The 27,286-nt window shown below is 50.0% G+C and overlaps 2 protein-coding genes across 2 annotated transcripts; one reads left to right on the forward strand and one right to left on the reverse strand.

Annotated features, from left to right (window-relative positions):
• Positions 1 to 532: 532 nt before the first annotated feature.
• Positions 533 to 16,996, forward strand: DLST (dihydrolipoamide S-succinyltransferase). Its single transcript, XM_058836199.1, has 15 exons — positions 533 to 683; positions 5,139 to 5,172; positions 6,464 to 6,512; positions 7,556 to 7,611; positions 7,962 to 8,036; positions 8,437 to 8,492; positions 9,189 to 9,300; positions 9,790 to 9,945; positions 10,202 to 10,287; positions 10,944 to 11,041; positions 12,917 to 13,047; positions 13,593 to 13,666; positions 14,521 to 14,604; positions 15,153 to 15,320; positions 15,782 to 16,996. The coding sequence occupies exons 1-15, from the start codon at positions 615 to 617 to the stop codon at positions 15,914 to 15,916; spliced, it is 1,383 nt and encodes a 460-aa protein (XP_058692182.1). The 5' UTR covers positions 533 to 614; the 3' UTR covers positions 15,917 to 16,996.
• A 2,076-nt stretch (positions 16,997 to 19,072) lies between these two features.
• RPS6KL1 (ribosomal protein S6 kinase like 1) lies at positions 19,073 to 27,031 on the reverse strand. The gene is made up of 10 exons (XM_058836186.1): positions 26,639 to 27,031; positions 26,243 to 26,367; positions 25,394 to 25,486; positions 24,555 to 24,602; positions 23,698 to 23,830; positions 21,390 to 22,298; positions 20,482 to 20,571; positions 20,248 to 20,330; positions 19,876 to 19,971; positions 19,073 to 19,748 (listed from the first exon to the last, which is right to left on the reverse strand). The coding sequence occupies exons 1-10, from the start codon at positions 26,874 to 26,876 to the stop codon at positions 19,638 to 19,640; spliced, it is 1,926 nt and encodes a 641-aa protein (XP_058692169.1). The 5' UTR covers positions 26,877 to 27,031; the 3' UTR covers positions 19,073 to 19,637.
• Positions 27,032 to 27,286: the final 255 nt, after the last annotated feature.

Here is a 27,286-nt window from a genome sequence, read left to right on the forward strand (position 1 = left end):
TTGCCACGGTGAGATGACCTCATTGCCCATTTCTAATCACGCAGCATCCCACGGGGTGATGCTTGCAGCAATATAATCCCACAGGAGCTCAGCCCCATGGTTTGCCAAGGTGAGCCAGAAAACCAGGGGTACAGCTGCTCTGCAGCAACCCAGAGCTGCTTCAAAGAGCGTCGTGAAACGGCACTCTTCGTAATGCATAGAGCTATTTATTACACATGTACATATACTATTACATATTATAACATCTATATATACATACGCGTGTGTTTATATAGACATATGTAATATATAGATATTTTATGTGAATGTGATCTATAAATAATACCATTTAATATAACATATATTATATGGAATGCATCAATACACAATACACCTACTATTACCTACATGGCAAGGAATATTACGTAAGAACATTAGGAGCAGACCCTCGGTCCCGGCCTGGCCCTGCCCCACAGCCCGCCCCCTGCCCGCGATGGTCCCGCCCCCGCTGCCCCCCCCCCCCCCCCCCCCCCCTTCTGGAGAGCTTGGTCCGGCCCCGCGCGCTTCCGCCTCACGCCGGGCCTGGTTCCGGTGTCCGCCCTGCGGCCCCTCCCGCCGCCGCCGCCGCTGCCGCGATGGTGCCGCTGTGGCGGTCCCGCTGCCTCGGCCGCGCGCTGGGCCGCTCGCTGCGCGCCCTCCGACAGGTACGGCCCGCGGGCACCGGCCGCGGGGAGCGGGGCAGCGAGGGAGGGCGGCGGCCGGGCGGGCGAGGTCGGCGGCGCCAAGGGCACCGGGACGCGTCCCCTACTGCCTGGCGCTCGGCGCCGCCGCCCCGGGGACACGGCGGGGCCGGACACAGGAGGGGACGGCGAGGCCGCCCCCAGCAGGGGCCGCGGTGAGCGCGGCGCTGCCCCTTCCCAGCGGCTGCCGCTGCCTCACGGCCCGGCCCGGCCCGGCCCGGCGGGAAGGGCGGCGGCGCAGCGGCACCGGGCAGAGCCGACCGGCGGGAAGGGCTTCCGAACGCCGCCGCTATCGGGCTCCACCGTCCCCGCCTGTCAGGGGCTGTAGCATTTGGGGCCCTCGCTGCTGGCAGCCACCGGCCTGCGCTGGCAGAGACCCCCCCCGACCGGGTGCGCCCGATGCAGGAACGGAAACAAACCGGTATGCGGTTTGTTGTTTAAATTCTCTGCTCGGCTTTCAGGGCAGTCAGCGAACCGCTGCAAAGGGCGGAAACCTCTGCCGGCTGCAGCGTGGGCTGACAGAGCTCAATAGCTACTTAACCCTGGGGCTGCCCTTGGCCAGCTGGGTCCTGTCGTTCAGTGACTGCTGCACACGTCTTCCATTTAAATAGCGAACATGCACAGCTTCATGAGCACACACATACATGTGCGTACCGACAGGATGAGAAAGGTCTCTTCTCTTCCAGTGACCAGCTGCAGCCTTAGAGCATGAGACTTCATTTTAGACATCCTGTAAATGCAGGTGACCAAATGGTGACAGTCGATTGTAATGTAACGACACGTTTGTGTTTATAAATGCGTGTGTATCCGTGTAAAACTTTGAACAACTTACAAGTGACTGTATGGTTGCAGTTTGTTATACACATATGTAGAGACAAATTTATTATAATGCAGTTTAAGCAAGCTTATTAAAGTGGCGTTTTAGCAATTTTTACACTTTGTCAGCTCTCAGCGATGCTGTGTAATTCTAAAGAACAGGGAGAAGTGAGATGGAATATTTAAACCTTTTACAAAACTAGTGTGAAAATCAGGAGGTTTTAGGCTGAATGGTAGTTAACCTCTTAGGTGTACTGGTAAAGTTGTAGTAGTGGTTTGATTTGCATTTCAGCAGCAATATAGGAAGTAAATTTTAGATTATTATGTGATACAGGCTTTTTGGAGAGATAGAAATTCCAGAACTTTGCAAACCTCTGATGGCAGAAGTGAGAACAGTAGACGCATACAAAATTCAGGAGTGGGGGATTGAATGTGAGAAGAGTGGAGTCAGGGTGAAGAGGGGTTGAGTAGGTTTTGGCTGTAAAAGAAGAAAAGATCCTGAACTCATATCAAGTAGAAACCATGACTGTGCATCAATAGCGTATAGCATGTAAGAGTCGGGGCAGGGGCAGGAAGACATTGAAGGATATGTGAAAAAGTCCAGAGAAGAGCTAGCCTAGAAAAGATCCATTTGATCAGGAGCTGTGTACAATGCTTTGATCCATTTGATCAGGAGCTGTGTAAAATCCTTCTGTTTACCTGGGCAGGAGTTCATAAAGAACTTTTTCTTCCCTGGTTGATCCTTCCCTCATGATGGAGTTCTGAGCATGTTGTCTTAGTAACAGTATCCTTCACCACTCAGCATTGTTACCTCCATCCCTTCTTGGCATCTGCCCTCCCATGCTACATATAATTGTTTTGGTACCTGTGAAAGCCGCACTGTGGGGTTTTTGCAGGTAGCAGTGGTTTGTGCTCATCCTTGTCGAAGCAGCAGCTGCTTTGCTCTCAAGAAGCCGTGGCTGGAGAACCAATTGCTGCTTTGCCTGTTGTTGGAGCTGCACAGCACTGGCCTTCTGGTTTGCCTCCGTTGAAATGAGCTGCACTGTCAATTTCACCAGAATCCTTACCTGAGTTGGTCCCTCACTGTTGGTATACAGGCTGTTGCTTTACGTATTATATGTAAATAAAGGATGTATTCCATCCTTTATTTCAGTGTGTAGAGACCTACTGGAAGGTGGTGGCTCCTTGAAAGGTGTGGCCTGGGACGGTGCATGCCAGGGTCACTTCGATGTAATAACAGTTATAAAAGCAATTCTGAGAAGTCATGTGAAACGAGAGGGAAATATTAATCACTTGGTACGTGAGTCACTGGCTAATTAGAACAAGAGTTCTTTCCCCAACTGAAGGCTGTCTTTTAAAAGTGACTCTAAGAGCTAATGCCAGTTAGCAAAAGTGAAATATTTCCATTCTCACTGAAAAAAATTCCAATAGAAGGCAGAGGGCAGATTTAGCCAAGCGATCCAAGAACAGATGCAATCAGAATGATTCCTTCAGGGAAAAAAGGGAACAGAAAGCAGCCCTGTCCAGAGTCTCCTGAAGCTGAATATTCATCTCTGAGGTGCTGTAGTTAAGAGATAGACATGCATCAGTTCTGCAGAATGTAAGCCAGAGAAATCACAGTATCTTTCATTAGTGGCTTCCCCTTAACATTAAGCTCTTTCCCTAATTTCTTAACCTAAAAGACAAAGGGTAGAGCGATACCAATTTTTTCCTTAATTTTGCTGCAGTTGTAGAACACAGACTTGACACCCCTGATGGAAGGGAGCTGTAGATGTGTTTTCTCACGGTGATTTATTTTAGGACAGGCCTTCTAAACTTTCCTTTTTGTTTTAACTCCACAGTAAACTGGTCCTGAGCAAATAAAATTGCCTGGTTTTGCTTCAGTCTGAGGCTGTTCCTTTCTTAACAATTTATTGTCTGGCATGCTAGGAATGCCTTTAACCACTGTTTTTAATAAAGCAGTAATAAAGCCCAGGGAAACATTAATGGATAGAAGGATACTCAGGTCGCTTGATACTCATTTTGTGATTGACTCCATGCTATCTGGGACACTACAGAAAGTGGGAAAAATATGATTGATACAGAGTGCTGACGATTGTGGTGCTCTGGACAGCTGACCCAGTAGAGTTAAGTTGGAGTTTATCTTACTGATCCTGGCTTAGAGCTGTCTCTACAAAAACCAGATCTAAATTAGCAGGGGCCAGTGCTGCACCAAGATTAGGCATTTTAGCATTCGAGGTGACTCTACAAAATCCGCACAGTGCTTCCTGCTTTCCCTTACCCAGCCAGACTTAGGGCAGGGGCTCCAGCAGGTGCTGCCAGAAGCCAGTTTTGCAGGACTGTTGGTTCAGGATCATTGATCCCTGCAGTGAACTGGCAGGCAGGGTAGCTGCATGGTGGTGTACTGGAGCTTAGCAGTAAGTCAGACTGGCTGCCTGCATCCTTGGCACAGCTAATCATAACCCTGTTGAATTGCCCATTGATCATTGAGCTGACTCTGTTAATATCCAGCAAGTCAAATCCATTTGTAAGCTTGGATAATTAAACCACCAAGGGCTTGATCCCAGGCCTGTTACTAGTTTTGATACTAAGTGTTCATGGAATACGTTTTCCTATGCTGCAGCACTTAGTCCTGTAGATGGTGTGCCAAGCTTAGGTATTTTGTTGGTCCTTGGTCTCTGTGTTGTCTTGCCACACAGCTCCTCAAATTATTTTGATATTTAAGGTCAGTTATATCCCATCCAGTTTGCTTTGTTGAAGCTGAAATCAGGGCTTGTATGCAAACTTCAGATGCTGAAGGTGTGAAGGAAATCTAACTTTTACCTTAGCTGCTGGATAAGGTTGGTTTGAACTCTTGAGTTGCTGTTGTTCTAAGCTAGTCAAGTGCATTTCAGTCATGGTTACAGTGCTATTGCACTTACTGCTCTTAGCTTCTCCAGTCCTGCAGGTTTGATGTGAGAGATATATGCAATAACAGTAGGGGAAGTAACTGGAATATTTTGAAATGTCTTCTACTTTTGAGCGCTGTTTTGCTGAGCTAGGAGTGCAGTCAATAATTACACAGGTATGAAGTGAAACATCAAAGAATGTGGAATTCCTGGCTAACTGACAGCAGTAGAAATTTTGCCATTGAGAGGAATTCTGGCCTTCTGGAGTTCAAAGGCTCCATAGTTTTAGAAAAAAAATTTAAAAAAACCTAGATGCTGCATTCATGACTGTAGGAGTAAACATCGTGGGATGTTTTTTCATCATATCCAGCAGCAACCCTTTACCTTCTCATTCATAGCAAATTTTATTGGAAATCTATTCCTTCTTAAAGAGGAAAGTGTGCATGACAAGGTCAAAACTTCTGGATCCAGAACTGGAAAAGGAAAGCATCAAATTTAGCATCACTGCATCATAAAGCACCCTGGGAGGAAACAAAGGCTAGAGAAGGGCATAGGTGCTCTCCTGTTCTAGCACACTGGGAAAGTGGCATGCCTGCAGACTGGAGCATGGGAATGGTGGGTTCTGTGTCTGATTCAGATCTCAGGGAAAAACCAAGGTCCTTCTAGGATGGGTTTGTTTTCTTGCAATACTGATACATCCTCTTCTCTCTGACAGGGGAACTGTACTCTGGCAAGATGCCCTCTGTCTGGTGAGTCTTACACTTTTATTTCATTTCAGACTACCTAGAAAAGAACAGAGCTGATGATGGAGGTTGGTAGTAGGTCTGATTGGGATTTATTCCTATCAGTCATGTAGTGAAGAAGCAGTGGAATGAACTAAGTTTCCATGGGAGTGCTTCCTGCTGCCTGATCCATTTTGCTCTGGTGAAGATTTCACAGCGGCAGCACAGTGTATTTCAAGCACTGCAGTGCTTGAAGCACATGCTGTTGCAGAGCCTTAGCTCTCTGATAAAGTCCTTTGAAAATGACGGATAAATATTAAGTGACATGTCAAATCTAGTGTGCCTGTGAACTCTGCTTTGGTGCTTAAACTGTTTTTCCTTAGAGCTCTTTTTTTTGTAGCTGTACTGTGTTTATATAGCGTTACTTCACTCACTTCTGATTCCACTTTGAAAAACCAGTTAAATCTGCTTATCTTCTTCGGTCTCTAGAGTTCCAATATCAACTCTTTAGTAGGGGATGGTGTAGAAATTGTGCTGCTTTTTTAAAAAATCAAGCGGGGAAATGGTTCTTCTCTCTGGCATTGTGTTATTGAGATAATTATATTCTCCAGTTACTACGCTGACTCTCTTTAAGATCAGTCTGGAAAACTGCCCAGTGCCCTATAAGAGACAAAGGACAGGAGTTCAGTTCATAGTAAAAATTGCAGTGTCGGGGCATATGGGCAGTGTGGGAAGGGGACAGTGGGGTATGTGAAACTGGGAGGCCGTGCAAGTATTTCCCTGTTGTGAGTTTCGGAAAATAATTTCTGTGGGCAGAGAAGAGGAATGATGGTGGCTCATTACTCTGCCCTACACCCTCTTTTCAGTCCTTTTTTTCCTCCTTAGCTGTCTCTGTGACTGTGAGGCTTCTTGGGGGTGCCTCTTACGGCGCTGATACCTTGCTCCTAGCCTTCATATGGGTGTGGATAATTCAGCAGTCTTGGAGGTGGTTCCTCATAGCTGTTTCCTGGTTTTGCTCTGAGCAGGGTAGCTCCTTTTTTTTGCCCTTTTCAAGGTTATCCTTATTAGCTTTGTTGTCAAGCTATATCTGTTTTTCCCATCCCTATAAATCTAGATGAAGACAAGACCACTGTTCTTGGCAAGTTCTGGGCAGGTTTGATGGCACTGAGGTGTCTCTGCATGGATATATTCTCCATTTGGACCCAAACTTCTTTCAGGGTGGGCAGCGGTGTTCTCTGCCTCCTTTTATCTGACGGGGATACTTGAGGGCTGGACAGCTGGATAATATTGCTGTAGGTAACTCCTTTCTCATTCACAGGTGTGTCTGGGAGCCAAGGACTGGCTTACGCAAACAGCAGGAAGCTTGTGTAAGTATCCACAGGAAAACTGTCATCTGGGGAGACTGGGGCTGCTCTAGCCATGATAAGATTTGAGGTCTGAGAAACAGAATGTGGTTGGCTGTCATGAAATCCTTGTGTCCATCGTAAGACTGTGGAGCTAGCCCTAACAAAATCTGGGTTTTGCAGGTCGGGAACTGAAAATAGGCTTTGTCTGCAGTCAGATACTGGGACAGGGAAGGGACTGGAATGAAGAAACCAGAAATAAATGGATTTCTATTGTTTATCTGACTAGAGGTGTTGTTTGCTCTGTGAGGTCTCCTGGTAGATTTTCTGTCAGGAGAAGTGGGTTCATTCACAGAGCTGCTGTTCATATGTCAGGTTTTGCATTACTGAGGTGGTCTTATAAAAATGTTTTTGGAGAAATAACCATAAGAGTACATGCATTAAAGCCCAAATACTGGTCTGTTTGTACAGAGTAGCCTGCGCTAGAGGAAATGCTAAAGCACGTTTATTTCAGTTTTCCAAATGTGATGTCAGTAGATACAAAAATTATTCTTTGGAATGCTTGGGGTTGCCAGCTCCCTGTGAAGAAATGTGGTGGAGGGAAATAGCTGGTTTTTGAATGTGTTGCCATAGGCAATTTATGGTGCTTTTCTCTTTTTTTTTTTGGAGCAATCTAACAACTTCTGTAGGGATGACAGTCCTAATCTGGAGGTAAAAAAATTGTTGCTGCACTAGTCCTGGGCATTGTGTGGGCTGGCCAGGTCACCCTTTAATCAGTATTCAAACCACAAGGGTTCTGTTAGGTTGTCTGTCTAAATTAAAATTCCATACATGTCAGTTCTCACTCAGTTTCTGAGAGCACTAATGATGGTAGGATGTAATGTTTCCTTTCTTACTGGATTGTTGCATCATGAACAGTAAGTAGGAATCCTTTGGAACAAATACATCAGAACAGCCGAGCAGCCTTTCATATCAGTTAAGCAAATGTAAATTCTATACTTGAGCTTGGTGCGGACAGCCTGCAAAGGAATGTTCTTCTGTGTTCATACTTGTCTCTCTTTCTTCAGAGTAAATAGCTCCAGTGTCTTCACTGTCCGCTACTTCAGAACCACTGCAGTACACAGTAAGTAAAAAGTCAGGGTGTGATGCTTCTTTTGCTACCTTTTGCTGTCCTGCCAACAGCTACCTTCCATCCTTAGTCAAGGCTCACTGCTGTCCTGCTTGCATGGATGACTCAGGTTTTATATCCCCAGAGCCTTAAAGGTTTTGTCTGGCATTCCTGTCACAATGTGGCTTTCAATCAATTGTGAGTTTCTCTGGTGTTTAAATGTTGATCAGTGTTGAAGCAAAGAGACAGGCAGTAATTGATGTCTGATGGCCTACCCCCTTTACCAGAGTTGTGGTGACAAGAATGAAGCAATGCCATAATTTTTTAGCTCTGAATGCAGTCAAGTCTGTTTGTCTCTGTAACAGGGGATGACGTGGTTACTGTGAACACACCAGCCTTTGCAGAGTCAGTCACAGAAGGAGATGTCAGGTGGGAGAAAGGTAAGCAACTGCCTCTTCCCTGAAATTCTGATTGCTGTTACTGCTGTGTTGAACACCTTGGGGATGCATTACAGTTCACTGGCTGACATCCTGCTCTGTGCCTTTCAGTCTGTGACAAATGAGGCATTTAACTGTAGCTCTCCTGAGGGGTAAGGATTGCAGTTAACTGCCTCATCACCTCTATGTCAGGGGTATTCTTGGATGAAGGGAGATGTCTAAGCTGGAATCAGACTCTTAACTGTGCAGTAGATTGCTTGAGCTAGTCTTTTCTTTAGAAAGGAAAACTTGTGGAGAACTGGGGTGAAAAAGTTATGGGTTAGTGTGGGAAACTGCTGTGGGTAAAGAGGGGAGGCTGGAGCACACCTCCCTCCTCACAGTGGTCTTCATATCTGTCATTCAGCTGTTGGAGACACAGTGGCGGAAGATGAAGTGGTGTGTGAGATTGAAACAGACAAGGTAGGAGTTTCTGGACCAAAACTTCTTCTAGTTCTGTAGCAGGTACCTTGTATGGCTTCTCTCCTGCTCAGAGCTCCTAGAGCCTGCAGGGCCTTGACTGTCTCCTGCTCTCTTCATGGAGAAAAGCTTTTCTCATCTAGTATGAAAACTTGCTGTGCCTTAAGTTAGAATTCTTGATAACTCTTACTCATCCATTTGATTAATCATCACTGGTGTTGATGTTTGTTGGAGTAATTCTACTCCTCCTTCCAATTTGAGTGCTCTGAGTTTTGAAACCTGTTAGTGTTTAAACAAAAGGAGAAATCTGCAAGCCGTAGGTTGTCTTCAGATTGTTTTAAGGCTTTAAGTTTATCCGCCCCTGAAAGGACTGTTAAGCCATGAAGTTCTTGCTGAATTCTCTGCCAAGTTGTGTTTTCAGCTTTGCTGTCAGGAAGATGCTGGCAGTAGGTCAGTTCTTGACTATACCCTGGAGATCAGGCTATACATTACACTGCCAGCATCTCCTAAAGCTTCTAACTATTGGCACAAAATCCCAGTGGAGGGTGTGAAAAACTTGTGCAAATAGTGTGAGACATAGCTGCTGTCTCTGCCAAATTACAATGTGTATCTGCACGTATTGGCATCTTATATTGGGCATTTGTTCTCCAACCAATGTTTGGGAGAATTTCACTGATTCTTTTTTTTTTTTTTTTCCAGACATCAGTGCAAGTTCCAGCCCCAGCTGCTGGTGTGATTGAAGCCCTTCTGGTACCTGATGGTGGCAAAGTGGAAGGGGGGACACCTCTATTCAAACTCAGGAAAACTGGAGGTAGGTCAAGCATGTCTAACTTGCACAGGCGTTTGTGTATCCACCAGTTTTTTTCTGAAGATGAAAGCAAGGCATTTAGAGGGATCCTGAGAGAGGTTAAATAATATCTCCATTTGCCTCTGTAACTGGAAGAGAATACTCCTATTCTATGGTCCATTAGAAAAGTATAATTTTAGTCCTTCTGAGGGAGGTCTTATCTTTTATTCCCTCTGGAGGAGACTGAGCTCTTAGCTGTAACTAGTTGAGAATTCCCCTAACTCCCTTCTATGCCCTCTTTGTAGCATCCAGCCTCCTAATGAGGAGGTCAAGGGTGTTGATGAGTAAAACACCTTCACAATGGCTTTCTCTTGTGGTGACTTCTGTCGACTGAGTAGTGCTGAGAACATAAAGGCACTCTGCCTGAGGGTTTGCTTTGTTAGGTTGGTTGGACTCACAGATCTCTGCCAGTAGAAGCTGGTGCCTTTACCATGGTTCTTCCTTGTCTTTCAGCTGCACCTGCCAAGGCTAAACCAGCAGCAGCCCCTCCTCCTCCTGCAGCCCCTGAACCTGTAGCTGCGCCTGCTCCTCCCCCTGCTGCAGCACCAATTCCCACTACAATGCCACCAGTGCCACCTGTGTCAACTCAGCCCATCGACAGCAAACCAGGTGAGGCAACAGCCATTTGTTCCTGTTCTCAAGTCTTTGTTCTTTGGGGGAGAGGGTGGAAGGTTAAAGACAGCAAAAAGAGGCATTTATGGTGAAGGCCTTCCGCAGTATTACACTGCATGCTCCAGACTGGAGTGCTCAGCTATGTCTGGAACCTTCCCAGCCTAATTCAGGGCTGTTTCCATTGTTTGTTGCTTAAGCGCAAATGTGTTTTCTACAAATGTGCTTTTTTGACTGATGTGTTTTTTATCCTCAGTGTCTGCTGTGAAGCCGGCTGCAGCCCCAGTAGCAGCCCCTCCTGGGGAGGCAGTGCCCACCAAAGGTGCCAGATCAGAGCATAGGGTAAGATGTGAGAACAGGGGCCTTGCCAGCACTTCTGTTGCTAGGTGATAATCTCTGGCATAAGCCTTGAGCTTTCCGGATGTGTCCATATCCACCCAGTTCAGTAGAGCTGTGACAGGTTGGAAAATTCTCTACATGAGGGAACCACTTACGAGTGGTGTGGAGGAAGAGCCTGGACCAATCTGGCATGGGTCTTTTCTAGGCAAAAGTCTTGTCATGAGCTTTGCTGACTCTGGACAGAAGGATTCAGTGTGATCTGCTTGGTTTGTCCACAAGCCCTCAGCAAAGGGTTGAGGCTGCTGAAACTGCCTTATGCATTCTTAAGAGAGCGTGGTAGAGCAACCTGCTTTCTTAGCAGTCTTAGCTCTCTTCACATTAGCCACATGGAAAGCTATGCATGCTTGGAGGTCTTGAGGAATGCAGAGATCAGAAGTAGCTATACTGTGATGAACTTCAGCACTGCTTTTCAAGTGAACTGTGTGTTGAGCTGAGCAATGAAATAAACTCAGCCCATTGTGCTCCTGACCTAGAGTGAAAACCTTGGCCCTAGGCATCTTGTCAATCAGATGGCAAGAGAAGGGCTTTTTGGGTTTCTTGTGCATTTTGCCCTTGCATGAGCTTGAGGCAGCTTCTGCGTATACTTTTTTAATTTGCAGGTGAAAATGAATAGGATGCGTCAGCGTATTGCTCAGCGGCTGAAAGAGGCTCAGAATACTTGTGCCATGCTGACCACTTTCAATGAGATTGATATGAGGTGAGGAGCAAACCTCTTTTTCCCTTTATGAGTAGAAACAGATGAAAGTAGTCATCTTTAAACAGCAGTCAAATCCTTGCAGGTTTTTCTTGGGAGAGATTGGCAGCCTGATTTTTGGGACCTCTTTCTTAGGTGTGTACAACAATCTGTTTGGGTTCTTCAGGACCATGTTGGTGTTGTGGTATGAGGAGGTACATAGCTTCCTAATGGCCTGTCGTTCCTTGGGAATCATCTGCTACTTGTAATAGGGGTAGTCTCTGGTTCCTCTTCTGTGGGCTTTTTGGTGGAAGACTGATATGTGTTGAGCAGAAGACCAAAAGGGGCTAGTATCACTTGAATATAGTAGCTGTTAGAAGACAGCAAGATGTAGCACCTGCTTTCTGCCACTCCATCAGATTACTGCTTTTGGAGGTATTTAACTTCCAGTGAGTTGGCTCTCCAGGGCTCATCAGCGTTTCAGGTGAGCATTGCTTAGGCCGAAGGCCTTTGCTGTCAGACGGTGCAGCTTTCCAGAGACAGACCAGCATTCCCTTCCCCATCCTCTCAAGCAGGTGGGGGGCTCCTGACTCAAGTGCTTGCATGGACTGAGCACACTAATGTCTTTGGAGGGTGGGCAGCTTATGTTACAATGCATTAAGGGGAAATTGTGCCCAAATCAAATTGCCTTGTGAAATCCTATGCTACTCCTTAAGACAAAACATGTAAATATTTGGGTCTCAGAACAATAAGGCTGGCAAAATAGTCTTGATTGGAAGGAAGTGCTGCAGCTTTATCTCCTCTCAGAGGCTCATTGAGGTGTCGCTTTACGCCAGCCTGGGGCTCTCATTGCATCCAGTAATGTTGTTTGGATTGATTACGGTGAAGTTGATTCGTGAAGACCTATGCTGGGGCCTCCTGCTTCCCCCGGGGGTCAGTGTCTGAAAGGAGGCGGCCTTAATGAGCCAGTTCCATAGCAGGCTGCATCCTCATTGCTGCAGTCCTTGTGTCTTGGGAGTCACTAATGTCTTTGGGCAGTAATCCTAACCCTAAACAAGGTTAGGTGCAGGAAAACAAACACCCTAGACCATGGAAGATCCTGCTCCTTGGTGAAGCTGTCTCTTCAAAGACTCAGGGTCTCTCAAGGGGGAAGGGATGAGCCATGCAATTCCACAGCATCTGGTGTTAGCCTGGAACAGGCAGAGCTTGTAGCCACAGCCTGGTTGATGTTCGTAAATGGCCTCAATTTTGATAAATAGAAACAGTGGGAAAACGTGATGTGTCTGGTCAAGAGCTGTGGGTAGACTGGCACCCACTACCATAGCACCTGAGAAAATTCCTTTCATATTCACTCAACTCCCAAAGCCAGAGGGTTGGGTACAAAGGTGGTGTTGTGCTGTCTGGTGCTGAATTTGCAGAGTGATTGAGGTCTTTTCCTTTGATCACTTTGATTTCATTTCCTGCATGTTTACTGCTTTTGGCATTTTCTGGCTTTTCACCCTTCTGTGTCAGCCCAGCCACACCTGCGTTTGCTGTCTGTGTTGCCGCACTGGTATGAGCACTGGTGTCTCCAGAGAATAGGTGGCAACATCAGGTTTAATCAGGAAATACACCATGCTCCATCTTGCTTCTGTGCCTGGCAGTGTGGGCCTTGCAGGTTTACCTTGGCTGTGGAGTTCGTGGTCCGGGACCAGTTTCTGTTTGATCCTTTGGCAGGAACCTTAGAGCCATGTTGATATAATACATGAAGGGTTTTGCAGCAGACTGGAGGTGGGCAGCGGTGTTCCACTTGGTGGTACAGATTTGCATCCTTGGGGCTGGCACTGAAATGTGTTACAGAGTGAGGAAACGGTGTTTTCTTGGACTACTCATTTACCAGTGTTATCATGTGTTTCATAGCAACATCCGGGAGATGAGAACTGTACACAAGGATACCTTTCTGAAAAAGCACAACCTGAAGCTAGGATTCATGTCAGCTTTTGTGAAAGCTGCAGCCTTTGCTCTGCAGGACCAGCCTGTTGTGAATGCAGGTGAGTGGTAACCCTTGCTGGTGACTTGCATATCTAGGGAACATGGCAGAATGGGGGAAAGCAAATGGCCAAGTCCATGGCAGGAGTAGTAGCTTGGAGAAGCAAGTCAAATACACAGGAAAAACAGGGACAGTCCTGCATGATGCAGCTGATTTTGCTAAAGCCACTTACATAGGTAGAGGACAACTTGCTGAGAGGGACTGGATTAGGAAGGGGTGACAAGAGAGGGCCTGGGGCCATGCATATGCAGCCTGCAGAGGGCAGAGCCTGCTGGTTGGTGTACAGGTGGCTGCTGCAGGTATCAGAGGTGCTTGCTGAAACACAGAAGAACAGAATAACCAAGGGAGAATTACTGAGGAGGACTGAGCTGTGTGAACTGTTTTCTTTCTGTCTATCCTGGTGCCTCTCCCACAGGTATAGCAAGGGCTCATTCTTCTCTGGAGTTACATTTAAGCTAGACATGAGCAGGTTGTTAGGATTTTGTAGCCTGTCAAACCCTTGATCTTAGCTTCTACGTATATAACACAAGATTTTTCTCTTTCTAGTGATTGATGACACGACCAAAGAGATTGTGTACAGGGACTATGTGGACATCAGTGTCGCTGTAGCAACTCCCCGGGTAGGTACCTTGGATGCTTTGTCCATGTTTCCTGCAGCCGTTTGTGTGGGATGGTCATATACTTTGAGGCAGCTCAGCTTCGTGCTCTGCTGCAGCAGAAATTAACTGATAAGACTGATTGTATAAATGAGACACCTGATACATTATGGAGTACTCAGACAGGTTTTGAGAGAAGACGGAGGACCAAGAATATTCTATATTCATCTTAATAAGAGATTTGGTAACAGGGTCAGTATAGAGCTCAGTTGTTGAGAGGAGTAGGGCCAGGTTAGGGAAATCCTTTCTTGTCATGAATCCATGACATAGGCAGTAAAAGCTTTGAACATCATGTCCTCTGGGTAACTTTGCTGTGCTGTTCCACAGACATGTTTCTGTCCAGGGAGATCATGGGATGGAGTTACAAATGTTGAATTAGTGAATTACCCTCTTGATTACAAGGTTCTGCTATGAGGCAGAGGTTTGAGGAGGACTGAAGTTCTGTCACTGTCTTCTCCCAAAGTGTAGGGGAGGCACAGCATAAAGAGGTGAGAGAAAGAGGTGCCAGCTGAAATCTCCCAGTGCCTCACCTAGGAATTTTATCAATGTGGAGCTGGCTCCAGACAGACCTGGCTGATGTTATGAGATAGGCTAACAAAGGCAAAGATGATGGCTCAGTTTAAGGTGTCAGCTCTTGATGTGTGTCATGCCAGCTTTCCTGTCAGGCTGCCAGGATACGAGGCAGCTCTGCCAACCAGCTGCTGTGGGCTGAGGGGGAGGCAGGAACTCTCCGGGGCTGTGTCCAGGTTCCCGCAGCATGACAGCTATCTGTGTGTCACTGCATTGAATTTCTATTCATGGACTTTGCTTCTCCACAGGGTCTGGTGGTCCCTGTGGTTAGGAATGTAGAAAACATGAACTTTGCTGACATAGAGCGTGCTATCTACGAGCTGGGGGAGAAGGTAAGAAAAGTTTTCTGAAGAGGGTTGGAAGGAATGGAAGTGCTGGATTGGCATGTATTGATTTGGTCCTCTATGTCGTCATCTCTGACCTCTGACACACTGAGTGTGCTGGATCACTTCCCACAGCACACACTGTGCTGTGGGAAGTGATCCAGTTATATGTCTGGCTGTGCCTCTGCCTTCTAAGATAGCTCTACTTGTTGCCCTTGCAGAAGACTGCAGTCTGTGCATTAGTGACATAGTGTATCTTCACCTTTGTCTTTAGAGGTCAGGGCTGAACTGCCCTGGGGTAGAAGCCCCCTGTGTCTGTCTCCTGCAAAAGCAGGAGTTGGAAGCAAAGGCGAGAGAATACTTCCCCAAAGCCACTAGATGTTCACTCTAAAAATAGGATGCATTTTCGAGCAATTTATGCTGGTTTTCAGCTGAACAAATCAATAAACAAAGCTCTTGCAATCAGTATTTATTCCTGGAGAGAGTGTATGTCCAAACTCTTGTTCTTTGTTCTCTGTGATCGGTGTGGCTTTCTAAGACCTTACTTTTACTTCTAGGCACGGAAGAATGAACTGGCCATTGAAGACATGGATGGTGGCACTTTCACAATCAGCAATGGTGGGGTTTTTGGGTCACTCTTTGGAACACCTATCATTAACCCGCCCCAGTCTGCCATCTTAGGCATGCATGCCATCTTTGACAGGCCTGTGGCTGTGGGAGGCAAGGTAAGTGGACCTGCACAGGGGTTTTAGTGAACAAAGGACAAGGCTCAGCAGACTGAGGACCTTTTTCTAAGGGATTGGTGTCACTTCTGAAACACTTTAGCGTGAAGCAAGAGCAGAGACTAATGGGTATAGGGCACCTTTGCTGGCCCTGGTACTTGCTTGAGCTGTGCAGGGGACTTTGTCCTATCTGTGAGTGGGCAAACTGGTTATAATCTGCTTAGGTGTGGGAAGGAGGAGGTTGTAGCCTTTGTGATAGGTAACAGTTCCAGGAAGGGACCTTATCTTGTACGTGGCATGGACCCAGCCTGGCTGGGTGGCTAGGTAATTGCCAGGCAGCACACATCCAGGAGGGCCTGAGCCCAAGATTTGGGGTGGGAAAAAGCCAGGTTTTCCCCAAATTCACAGGAGGGGACCGTGCAGGCAGGAGTGCTGAGCTCACTAACCCCCGTGTCACTCCTCAGATCGAGGTGAGGCCTATGATGTACGTGGCGCTGACCTACGATCACCGGCTCATCGACGGCAGAGAGGCCGTGACCTTCCTGCGCAAGATCAAGGCAGCGGTGGAGGATCCCCGCGTGCTGCTGCTCGACCTGTAGGGCAGCCACACCCCCACACAACCCACCCAGGACAGGGCCGCAGCACCAGCAGGGACAATGCAGGGCATTCAGGAACTGGCAGGGGTCATTCCAGTCTTTCTCCCTCCGCTGTGATTGGAGCTGTTCCAGAGGGAATTACGGGATAGCTCCTACCTCCTTTCCTATTTTGTTTAATGAAGGTTTAGTATCTCACAAGAACTGCCATGCAGTGGGCCAACCACTGAATGGCACTGCCTTTCCAGAGCCATCTGCGTGGCATCCTCTCCTTCACAGCGCCAAACTCTCACCTCTAGCTTGTTCTATACCATTGGAAGCTGCTTGCTGCTGCTGTGCTAGGGTACCCTTCCCTGCCCCTCCATGGCAGGTTCAGCTTTATTGCCTAGCACTAAGGTTCCTGGGAGGGAGAGGAGAGGAAAGGCTACTGTCCTGTCCACATTTTGCTTGAAAATATTTCACACTCATCTGCCTTGCAAGGGTGGTCTGACCCCGAGGACACTTGCAGGAAACATTTTGGTCAGAGCAGGGCTTGAGGTAGGTATCATGCTTCTGTCAGTGCCCTAGTTACACTCCCTCCACAGACAGTAACACGGGGTGGCAGCTCCCTTACTTTCCCTTGGAGATTGTCTTTCACCAGCCCAGTCACTGTGGCATGAATGTTTTTGTCAGGGTGGGCAGAGCCCGTGTCCTCTGTGGAGGTAGCACTGTTCCTGGGGACAGCCATTTCACCATTACATGCTCGACATGGGGGTGAGAACCAGCCCCCAGCAACCCTCCTTGACTCACAGCTCACTGGCAGTGGATCTGACTGCTGGCTTCCTGCGTGCAGGGGCTTGGCCTGCTCCCAGGGGACACACAGCTGGGGGAGCCAGGCCCTTCACTGTAATGTATATCCCAGCCCACGGGTGCTGGTTTTGGGGGGAGGGGGGCAGTTCTTAATCTGATAGCGCACACATGAATTGAGGGGTGAGGGGGTTGCTAGTGCCTGCAGAGTCTATTACTCTTACCCCCTACACAGAACTTGTAACAAAAATATTTAACACAGCGGATTTTAAATGAAATAAAACTGTGCAACAACTGCAAGGTGGGGTGTGTTTGAGGGGGCGAGGACTGGCATCAGCAACATCCTGAGTGTACTGCATGAGTTCTGCTATCTGGTGGTGAAAGAAAAGAGGCAGTGGGAGCTGAAATTGAGTCGTCTCTGCCTGGAAACACTGCTGTCCTCAAACTCTCTGCCAAAGAATTGGCTCTTCCCAGCAAAGAGGTTTTTAGGGCTGGAAAACATAATTTTCTAGCAATAGAACTGTTACAGATGGTGAGGAATTCCCAGTGTTAGCTAAAGGGCATGATGGCCAAGAGGGAGACTTGGGACAGGCTCATGAAGTTTTTACTGCTGCAACAGGGGAGAGTTGTAGTTCATGCAGGTGTGGAAAAGACTGTTGAAGAGGGAGAAAGGAAGCAAGAACAGGGAACAGTGGAAGGTGGCTGTGATGCTGGGTGTTTCCCCAAGAAGTTGACCTTGTTGGGACGAAACAAAATCTTTCCTGGATCATGGCAGGGTTTTCCCAGCTCTGACATGAACTTCAGAGATGGTTCACTCTTCCCAGCTACAGGTGAAGAGGGCAGCCTCTTCTAACAGAAAATGATTGGACTCAAAGCTGCCATGTGGATGAAAGGGACAGCAGTTCCTAGTAGTGGCGCCTGCATTTTCCTGGCAGCTAAGGACAAAAACAGAGTGCAAAGTCAGCTTTTTTTTATGGCCCTGGCTAAGGTAGGTTAGGGCAAGCAGAAGAAGCTCTTCCTTGTTCTGGGAAGGGTAGAGAGTCTAATGCTTGCACAAATAAGTTGGAGTGGAAGAGAAGGTTTTGATTAAAAACTGCTGCTTGCACTCATCCTCTCTGCTGGTTTGGGATACAGAGGGTCCACCTTCACTTTGTATATAAGCCTGGGGGAAGCCTTTATTCTGTCTGGAGCTGCAATAAATGAGGCCTTTGCACCAATTGGGAAAGGAATATACAATCAAGGTCTTAAAATTTTGCAGCCTAGCAAACTGCTTTATTTAATCTGCCCTGTCAATGTATGCTATAAGAGAGTAGTGCTTGAAACTTCCTTTTGACTCTTGGGTGACACCCATGGCACTGAGTTGCAAGATGCCATGCCGTGGCTTTGGACACAGGGTCCTTCCTGAACGTCCTCTGAATCACAGGACTAGGGAGCTGGTACACAGGCGTGCAAGGCTGCAGCTGGAGGGTTCAGCCAGTGTGAACTGCCATGGTGAAGAAAAGCCCCAGGCTCAGCTGCTCCTGCTCTCTGGCCTGCTGTGGCAGGAGTGGTCAGCTCCTTGCTCAGTCCTCCAGTTTCTGCACAGCAATTGAGGTGTCCATACCTTTGCTGCTGGAGGAGATGAGTTTCTCTAGAGCTCTGCTTCCCTCTGGTGGGCGAGCACACCTGCTGCTACCCGGGAGGGTGTCTTTTCTGCTGAGTGCAAGCAGGAGCTGGAAGCAGCTAGCCACAGAGACATGCTGCTGGTACCAGTAATTCCTTACTATGGGAGAGAAGTGAGCAGTGTGAGGGGGTGCTGGGAGAGGAGGGCCAGAACTGCACCACTGCCATTGTGAGCTCATCCTTCAGCCTGTGGCTTTGACTTGCACAGCTGAGCACAGCAGCCTCCACCTCAGGCTGTCAGCAGACACATCTGTTTGTGCTGCTTTTCCTTTAATCCAGAGTATGTACACTTGGCCTCCTTCCCTCTGTGCTGCCTCTCAGAGTTCACCCCTTCAAATCCTCACTATGTTGTCTACCAGGGATGCCCATGTTCAAAGCATGGCTGCTGTCCTGCCAGTGGAAAGGAAGGCTGGAGCCACAACATGCAACAATGACGAAAGGCTGGAAGAAAACCCAGGCATTTCTCCCAAATCTGAACTGCAGCCATACAGCCATGGAGACCTGAGGTGCTGTGGGGCAGGCAGGAGCACAAGGGCAGAAGGCCAGGCATTCAGTGCCACCTTCTGGGGTTTGGCTGCAGGGAGCTGATGGCTGGGCGTGACACCAACCCAGAGCTCTGAGGCAGGTTTCACAAACAGATTTGGGGGTCTCTGTCACTTAGCAGGCTTGGCCTACACCTGGCTGGTGCAGCTCAGAAACAAAAGGACACTTCTCTAAGTGATACTGAATAGTTTATTTTTTTCAGAGGGCAAGGGGGAGAAGAGCAGAGGGCTCCTTCTGTCACCCCTGCAGCAGGGATGACCCACACACACATGCATTCAGGGAGGGGCAGAGACCACAGGCTTGGGCTCCAGCCAGCAGGGCCCAGAGGGGCTCCATTTGAAAGCCACAAAATGTAACAGAGCAGGGGGGTCACTGTGGTAGCAGCAGAGATAAAAAACACAGGGAGTTCCAGGGCAAGGTGCTGAACTGAGGAAGGGATGCCCCAAGAAGGGGAACACCACCACTTCCCAGAGGTGGGCACCCAGGTTCCTTTTCCCACCAGAGAGGACCTGGAGAAGACAGCCTGGCCCAGCATGATGCCTCCTCTTTGGAGATACCAACAAACAGAAGCAGAGACAGAAGGACATGTAAGGCTGCAAAACCTCATGTGTACCCCACCTCAGGGCTGCCTTTGAGGCAAGCCTTCCCCAGCAGGCAGTGCTGCCCGTGCCACCTGGGGTCACAAGTGCCAGGGACGCAGCTCAGGGCCCAGCTCCTTGGGGGAAGGACAGCCTGCCTAGCCCACCAGCTTGTTCCATGGGACTGTGCTGAAGAAGGAGTGAGACTTCAGCTTTGTTATGCCACCTCCTCCAGAGCCCAAGCGCCGTTTTGGATTGTACTGCAGGAGCTGCAGAGAAAAGCAGTGGGAAAGGAAGATGGGGAAATGGGGGACACTGGAAAATGTACCCAGACTGGACCCTGCCTTTCTCCAACCTCTAGTCCCATTCTCCCTCCCATTCATCCAAGCCCCTCACCTCAGTGAGCAGCGATGTCGCAGCCAGGCTGAGGCCCTCTGGCAGATGCAGCTGGGTGTGAGGCTGAATCCCTGATGGATGGTTTTGTGAGAGTGGCTGCAGGAGATAGAGGGTGATGGTAAATAGAGGCACCCAGGAGGAGAGGAGCACCCTGCTGAGTCTTCATTGCCACATAACCCCAGGCCTACACAAGCATGTAAAAGCCAGGGCCCTTAACACCCAGAGACCAGGCACAGGCATTGGGAATCACGTCTGAAGGAACCTGGCCAAGAACTGAGGTGCCAGCAGGGCAAGGCACCCTTCCAGCCCTATACAGAAGGCAGCCATTGAGCCTTCTCCTCCCCTTCCTTGCACAGCTTCTCAGCCTCTTACCACTCCTGTCAGCAACTCATACAAGAGAGAGCCAAAGCTCCAGCAGTCAGCTGCTTCAGTGGGCTCCGTGATCCCCCCCACTTCTGCAGAAAGAGACAGAGAGGGGTTAGAGCTGGAGGCAGGGAGCACCAGTGGCCACAGTGCTGGGCACATCTCACTGCCTGCAGAAGCCCCCTCTCTCCAGTTGGTGCCCCTGGGCAGAGAGCTGGAGAAGCCACAGGACACATCCATTACCTGGAGCGCTGTACAGCTCTTCTCGTGCCTGGCTGCAGTACTGGGGCTCCACCTCTGTCCACTGGCCAAAGAAGGTGAGACGGACATGACCTGCAGAGCGGCACCAGAGTAAAAAGCAGGAAGGTTAGGACAAGAGTGAGGACTTTGGCATGAAGCCAAGCCATATCCCTGCCACTGGGAACCAGTGCACTAGGTCCCTGTCATGCCCTGAACACACAGAGGCACTGAGCATCCCCTGGCACCACACCCCCCACCTCTCCCCTGCTGACCTCCCAGTGCTTGCCCAAGGTGCCCAGCAGGTGAGACTGCTTAGGTGGGCACCAAGCTCACAGGTCTCAGTGCAGGCTGTGGTGAGGAAAGCAGTAGGTTTTAAAGGGGAAGGTTAGTTTTCTCCTTCCAAATCTCTCTGCATTTTTCTTTTCTTAAGCAATTTGTAGCTCTCTAGTTTGTCCCAGATGTTGCCAGCTGAGCAGGGACTTGCACTGGCAGAAATACCCATGTCTTAGAGGGATGGCATGGCTCCAGAACACCCCCAGCAGGCAGTTACTATAAGCAGGGGAAAACTAACCCACTAGTCCTGCTGACCTCAGGCACAGCTCCCCTGGTCTCAGCTGAGGCTGGGATTTCCAAGGCAGCCAACCCCCACATGGGAGCAGGGGCAATGCATTTCTGTGGCTATGGCCCTTGACTCTCCTGCTGCAGAGCCATCTCTTGTAATAATTACTTGGAAAACCTAAGTGAATCATCACATTTCCAATTTCAGAAAAAACAAACCTTCCCAGACTCCCACCCTCCTCCAAAGCAAACACAAGAAAGTCCACATCTTCTGGAAATGGGGCAAGCAGAAGTCTCCCAGATGAGAGACCAATTTCCTCCTCTTTGGGGCAGCAGCATGGGGCATTACCTACCAGCTGTATCAAGCAGCAGGTTCCTGGGGTTGAGGTCACAGCACAATACACCCTGTTGGTGAAGTCCCTCTAAGGCCAGGAGGATTTCTGCTGCCCACAGCTGCACCTGCTCTTCCTTTACAGCCCAGGCTCTCCGGTTGTTCCCGTGGGAAGCCAAAACCCTGCATTGTCCTGGTGGTGGCTGTTTGCTGAGCTGGCCAGAGGTCAGGCTTGCTCCCCACGAGGGCTCCCACACGGCTGGGTCAGGCACACTGGGTTTGCCAGAGCTGGACAGGGCAACTCCTGCAGGAAGCTGCCTCTCACCTAAGGTCAGGAGGGGCTGAGCCTGGGAGGCCTCAGACACTTTCTGAGTTGGCAGTTCCCCTGCCCCTGGCTGGCCCCCTCTCACAGTCTTTGGCACAGGGACAAACCCCTGGGGAAGCCTGGGGCCTTGTTGGGAGGCTGTTCTCTCAGAGATGCAGCCTGTGCCGCTGGTTAGATCATTCCATGGGTAGACAACCAGGCCCTGGCTGGCAAGGTGGCCAGGGCATTTGGCTGAGGCTGGTGAAAAATGGTCCACAACACCAGACACAGTCTGCGTCACACTCAGATCCTGTCCTCCAGGTGCAGCCACCCTGCCACCAGCAGGAGCCAGGAGAAGCTGGCAGTGGTTCCCTGAGCCAGAGTCTGTGGAGCCAGGGGACTGCTCCTGCCGTAGTGAGGCATCAGTGTTTCCCAATACTCGGTAGTTCACAGCACCTGGGAGGCCACTGCCTGTCCAAACAGGGAGGATGGATACTTGGCTGCCACCCTGGGAGTTTCCCACACCATCCTCTGTGCCATGGTCCCTCAGGGCCTGAATGATGTTTGAATTGTCACAGTCCTGCTGGACACAATACTTGGAGCGGAGGTGAGACCACAGTGTCTCCCCTGGAAAGCAGAAAGGAGAACAAGTGATGAGGCAGAAAGTATCCCTGGTTCCCCCACTGTCGACATGGCCCATTCAGGCCCAGGCCAAGGCTCACACAGTGGTATCGTGACTGAGCATCACTGATCTCCCCAGCAGCAAAGCTCAAGTCCATGCAGAATACACCCCTGCCCTACAAGCACACCATGCCCAATGCCACACCTTCCCTAGGACTGGGCACACCTAAATCCCATTCCCAACTCCTAGCAGCCCTCTCCCCATTCTGCACAGTCTCCTTGATCCCACCTCTGCCACTTCCATGTCACAGACAAGCCACATATTCACAAATGCTCCTGATCCCACTGCCATTCCCACTTTCCCCTGAAAGCCTTTCCTTCCTGTGTGACAGAAATGCCAGAGAGCTCCCACAGCATGGCATGAGGCCATGGGTCAGCAATGAGCCAGAGCAGCAAACTCTGGAGCCCACAGCATATTGCCAGGGCTTCCCAGCCTCACTACATTCAGTGCTGGCTTCTTTCTGTGAACTCATCCTATAGCAATGCACAAGGAGTTGAGCCTGCTCTCCAACACACCTCAACCTCCATTTGTCATTACTGGACTCCAGCTGCTGCTTCCTACACACCCATTCAACCAGCAGAGAGTAAATAAGCTCTGTGAGACAAGCCTCCACCTTGTCATACTTCTTCACCAGGACCTGGGACAACCTCAAGTATGCCTCCTTGACGTACCCAAACCCCAGTATGCTCATTGCCCTTTATGCCCTAATTTTCCACCTCCTCTCTTGGGTATGATCCCAATCAAATCAAATCACCAAATCTGGTGTGACCTTTTGTAATACACAAACAAACAAACAAAAAAAAATTAAAAATTATAAAGTTCTTGTCAAAAGATTGTTTTGTTCTGCAACATTCAGGTGAACTACATCTCTTCATTTTCCTTCTCCATCACCTTCTTGTTATGGTCAGACAGTGCCAGAAAAATGAAGAGTTTTCTTTTCAAGACACTGGATCACATCAACCTCATCACCTAAAGGCATGACTGCTCCCTCCCATGAGGCACAGTGGCTCATCTCTCTGAAGTCTAAGGCTGGTTTCCACACAACACAACACACCCACCCACACACAACCTCTTTCTCCTTGTAGGTCTCCTCAGGCCAATTTCTAGGTTACCATCCCCAGCCAGTTCTGATCAAACTTCTGCAATTCACAGCTGAGCAGCTCTGTTCACTAAGTCTTCAAGCCCTGGTACCCACCAGCCTTCTATGAAGAAGACAGCTTACGCTATCACTATAAAAAACAGTCCCAAAACAAGAGGAGAAACATACTTCAGATTTTAAAGACAGGACAGTTAGGGATGAACCAGGATGCTTCACAGATGGGAGGCAAGGCTGTCCTCACTCACCCTGCACGTGCTCCAGGTGGAGGAAGATGGAGTCCTCACTCACATAGTAGCACAACAGCTTGACCATGAAGGGGACCCCATGAGGGATGATGGTCTGTCGCTCACGGGTCTCAACGTGGGATTTGGGGAGGCTCTGAGGAGGTACAGGTAGATGGGTGCTACAGCACAGTAGGACTCGGACTCTGTGCAGCCTAGCACCTGGCAGGGCTGGAGGCCAGCCAGACAGGAGTGTGCCTTCTGCCACGTCACCCATGATGGAGCTCCCCCATCTGCACAAACTTGCGGCTCATATGGAATCTGTCAGTCCCCAGCAGCCAGCTGGGATAAAGCAGCGCTCTGCAAAGCTCTGCCAAGGTAGGGCCCTCCCCATCTGCACTGTGGGACCCAGAGGCCACAGCTGCACCAGAGCAGCGACTCCTCTGCAACCACCCTGCTCCCTTTCAGGGATGAACCTGCCAGCCCAGCCCTTTCTCCTCTTCCCCTGGAAATGATGCTTCTCCCTCTCATGCCAGATTCTCCTTGTCCAGTTATTGAAGTACTTCATTGTTAGTTCCAAGGGCACTGAAAAATACTCTAGGACTTGTACTGAGCACACCTCACAACCCGTTTCAGGGGTTGACCCAGTTTAACACAGGCTTGAAGTGTTAGAAGTCAGAGAAACAGCTGACCAAGGAGAACCACTTCCCTTCTGATCACAGAGGATAGCTGAGACAGCCAGAAGAATTTTGACCCATGAACTTTGTCCAACCTCTGAGAGCTGCTATTTTTTATCCTCTCATCTGCCCCAGCCATCAGCTTGGACAAGGTGGCCCCAGCCTGAGAGGGAGAAGCAGGCAGATGAAACTGAAAACACCCACCTTGAGTATAAAGGTCTCACCAGTGGCTGGATCCTGGACAATCTGCACCTAGGACAGTATACACAGTACTGGTCAGAAGTGGTGACCCAGCACAGCCTACAGGAATGACCCAAGGGACTCAACTCTGGAACTGAAACTAACTCCCACCCAATTGGAAGAGTTTTGTGAGGCTCAGAGCCCTACTCTCGGAAGACAAAGCACAGGTTATTGGCAAGGAGATAGCCATGCAGCCAAGAAGCAGGAAATTAATTAAACCAAGAGGTGGCTCCCATGCCTGTTTTACTTCCTTCACACTGAAGGGTTTCACAGTGCTCTTTCTGGGCTCAAATCTAGGCCTCAGCAGGACAGGAGGATCACATCAGTCCTGACAAACTGAGATGTGTGAACCGCAGTGGAGAGAAATGTACCGTGTGTGTGGATACAATAAGCCTGGCATCTTCACTCCAAGATAATGAATTTCTAATTAGCTTATTCATCCAGATACTTCAGCTTCTGCTGAAGTCTAGATTATCCACAGGAGTCCACCACTGTGGCACCTGGGCATCAAACACAATTGCATATGTGGGAAAGGACAAGATGCATAAACCCCCCTGTCAATGTCTTGGGAGGTCTGGTAAGCAAAAGTAATGGGGACATTAACAGATTTCCCAATTAACTCCTTAAGGGGTCTTGAGCCCTCTCCTATGAATATTTCTGGGTGGGAATGGCGTAGATTGATACCCCAACATTGCTTGATGAATGTGCTGAGGGCTGGCATCCCCATTCCAGCTGCTAGGACCCTCCAGTTTATGCTCCTTTGATCCAGCCAGCCTCAGCCCGTCTCCAGGTGTAGTCATTACCTTATCAATCACTCCCACAACCTTACACCGTCTCAGGTTCTCCACTGCTGAGCTCAGTGTCCTGATCGGCCGGAAGCGCAGGCTGCTGTAGCCCTGCAAGGTGGTAAGAGAAGAGGAAGTAGGACCTAGAAATGCACTTGTCCATTACGGTGGGTGTAAAAAGTCCCCGCACTTTCTAGAGGAGGCAGCAATACTGCTCAGCTGGTCAGCGTGCAGAGACAACACTCCAATGGCCACGATTCACTTGTGGCATCAGTTGGACCATTTCCTTGGCCAACCCCTGCATTTCTAAACTGTTTTGGGAAAACTTGCACTTGCAGCAGAGGTAAAAATCACAAAATTTTAAGCTAGACCTGTTTCAACATTAAGGGGATCTGTGTGGAAGGTAGCTGTCTTTCTCCCTGCATTCTTCCCACTAGGCTCTGACCTTGCCCTGCCTCACTCCCTTCTCCCTTCTTTAACCACCTCCTTTCCACCATGCAGAAAGCAGCCATTGCCTTTGGTTTCCATACAGATGGAAACGATGAGAGATAGGAAGATTTTTAACATTTGACAGGGTGATTCCCTGCGGTGGCTTCAGCCTCCACAAAAATGTCCACACCCACTATGGTGGCAGCAAGCTAAGCATACACACTTTGGAGCGTGGGGTCCTGGAAGCGCCCTCTCGGCTCCTTTATCCACTGGCAGGCCAGCACACTCGGCAGCGTGCCTGCCGTTTTCTCTACACCATCTTAGTGTGGCATCCGGCCGAGGCAGACAAGGACCACCACGGGGTTGTTTTATCTGCGTGTCCGCGCTCCCACCCCGTTTCCAGCGCCGCAGACCCGCGGCCCCAGGCCAGCCCCTCACCGTGGCGGTGCTGCTGCCGCCCCCCGCCGCCCGCTGCAGGTGGCAATTGAAGATTTCCTCGGCGCGCCGCAGGTACTGGGTGATCTTCCTCTTCACGGCCTCCCGGCGCTCCTTGTTGGGGTCAACTGCGGTGGGTGCAAAGGGCGGCTGTGAGGGGCCCGGCTCGGCCCAGGGGGACTGGCCACAGTCCCCAGGGGGATGCCCCAGCCCTCCCATCCTCCTCCCGGTAGGGATGCACTCCCTGCCTCCGTGCCCGCAACACACTCCCTAGAGGGATTTTCCCGTCCCCTCGTCATTCTCCCTGCAGGGATACCTTGGCCCCTCACGGGACTCCCGATAAGAATGCCCTCGTTCCCTGGCATCCCGGAGGGATGTCGCGGGATGCCGCACACACACCCTGCACGCCGCGGAGCAGCACGTCCACGCCGTTCTGGTAGTGGTTGAAGGCCTCCTCATAGTCCTCGCTGACGTCCCGCTCCAGCGCCAGCCGCAGCTGCCGCGCCGCCTCCACCAGGTAATCGCGGCGCCCGCCGCCCTCGGGCCCGGCCGGCACCACGCGGCCCCGCAGCTGCCCCAGGTACACCCGGGCCTGCGCCAGCGCCCGGGAGCAGGGCTCGGCCTCCGCCCGGCTCATGGCCCCGCGCCGCCGGGACACCGCCAGCGGGGCCGCGGGCTCTGCCGGGCAGCGACGCACGCCTCGGGCCCTTCGCTCACCGGCACGGCCCCCGGCCCCGCCGCCCCCGCCGTGCCGCACCTGGGCAGCGCGGCCGCCAGCATCCCCCGGCGCCGCCGGGCGGAGCGGCAGGGGCGCGGCGGGGGCGGGCTGTGCTGATTGGCCGCGGATGAGATCATCATCATCATCATCACCATCATCACCATCAGCATCATCATGGCCCCCCGCGGGGTCCGTGCCGGGTCCCCCCGCCGGGGTCCCGCCCCCGCCCGAGGCAGGCGCTCCACCGCTCCGTTAACGCGCGCTGAGCGCCGTCGCTCCACTTGCTTTATTGGTATCCTTATTCACCATTAATTGCTCTTAATTAACCA

The sequence above is a fragment of the Poecile atricapillus genome, chromosome 1 (assembly GCF_030490865.1).
Source record: "Poecile atricapillus isolate bPoeAtr1 chromosome 1, bPoeAtr1.hap1, whole genome shotgun sequence".
NCBI classification, from domain to species: Eukaryota; Metazoa; Chordata; class Aves; order Passeriformes; family Paridae; genus Poecile; species Poecile atricapillus.

What these genes read in the sequence shown, in the direction of transcription:
- DLST (XM_058836199.1), top strand. Translation starts at nt 615, where the DNA reads ATGGTGCCGCTGTGGCGGTCCCGCTGCCTCGGCCGCGCGCTGGGCCGC. An exon ending in GCAAACAGCAGGAAGCTTGT is followed by an intron (nt 6,513 to 7,555) that starts GTAAGTATCCAC and finishes CTCTTTCTTCAG; the next exon opens with AGTAAATAGCTCCAGTGTCT. An exon ending in CAGAACCACTGCAGTACACA is followed by an intron (nt 7,612 to 7,961) that starts GTAAGTAAAAAG and finishes TCTCTGTAACAG; the next exon opens with GGGATGACGTGGTTACTGTG.
- RPS6KL1 (XM_058836186.1), bottom strand. Translation starts at nt 26,876, where the DNA reads ATGAGCCGGGCGGAGGCCGAGCCCTGCTCCCGGGCGCTGGCGCAGGCC. An exon ending in GTGAGACCTTTATACTCAAG is followed by an intron (nt 23,831 to 24,554) that starts GTGGGTGTTTTC and finishes GTACCTCCTCAG; the next exon opens with AGCCTCCCCAAATCCCACGT. An exon ending in ATGAGTTGCTGACAGGAGTG is followed by an intron (nt 19,972 to 20,247) that starts GTAAGAGGCTGA and finishes TATCTCCTGCAG; the next exon opens with CCACTCTCACAAAACCATCC.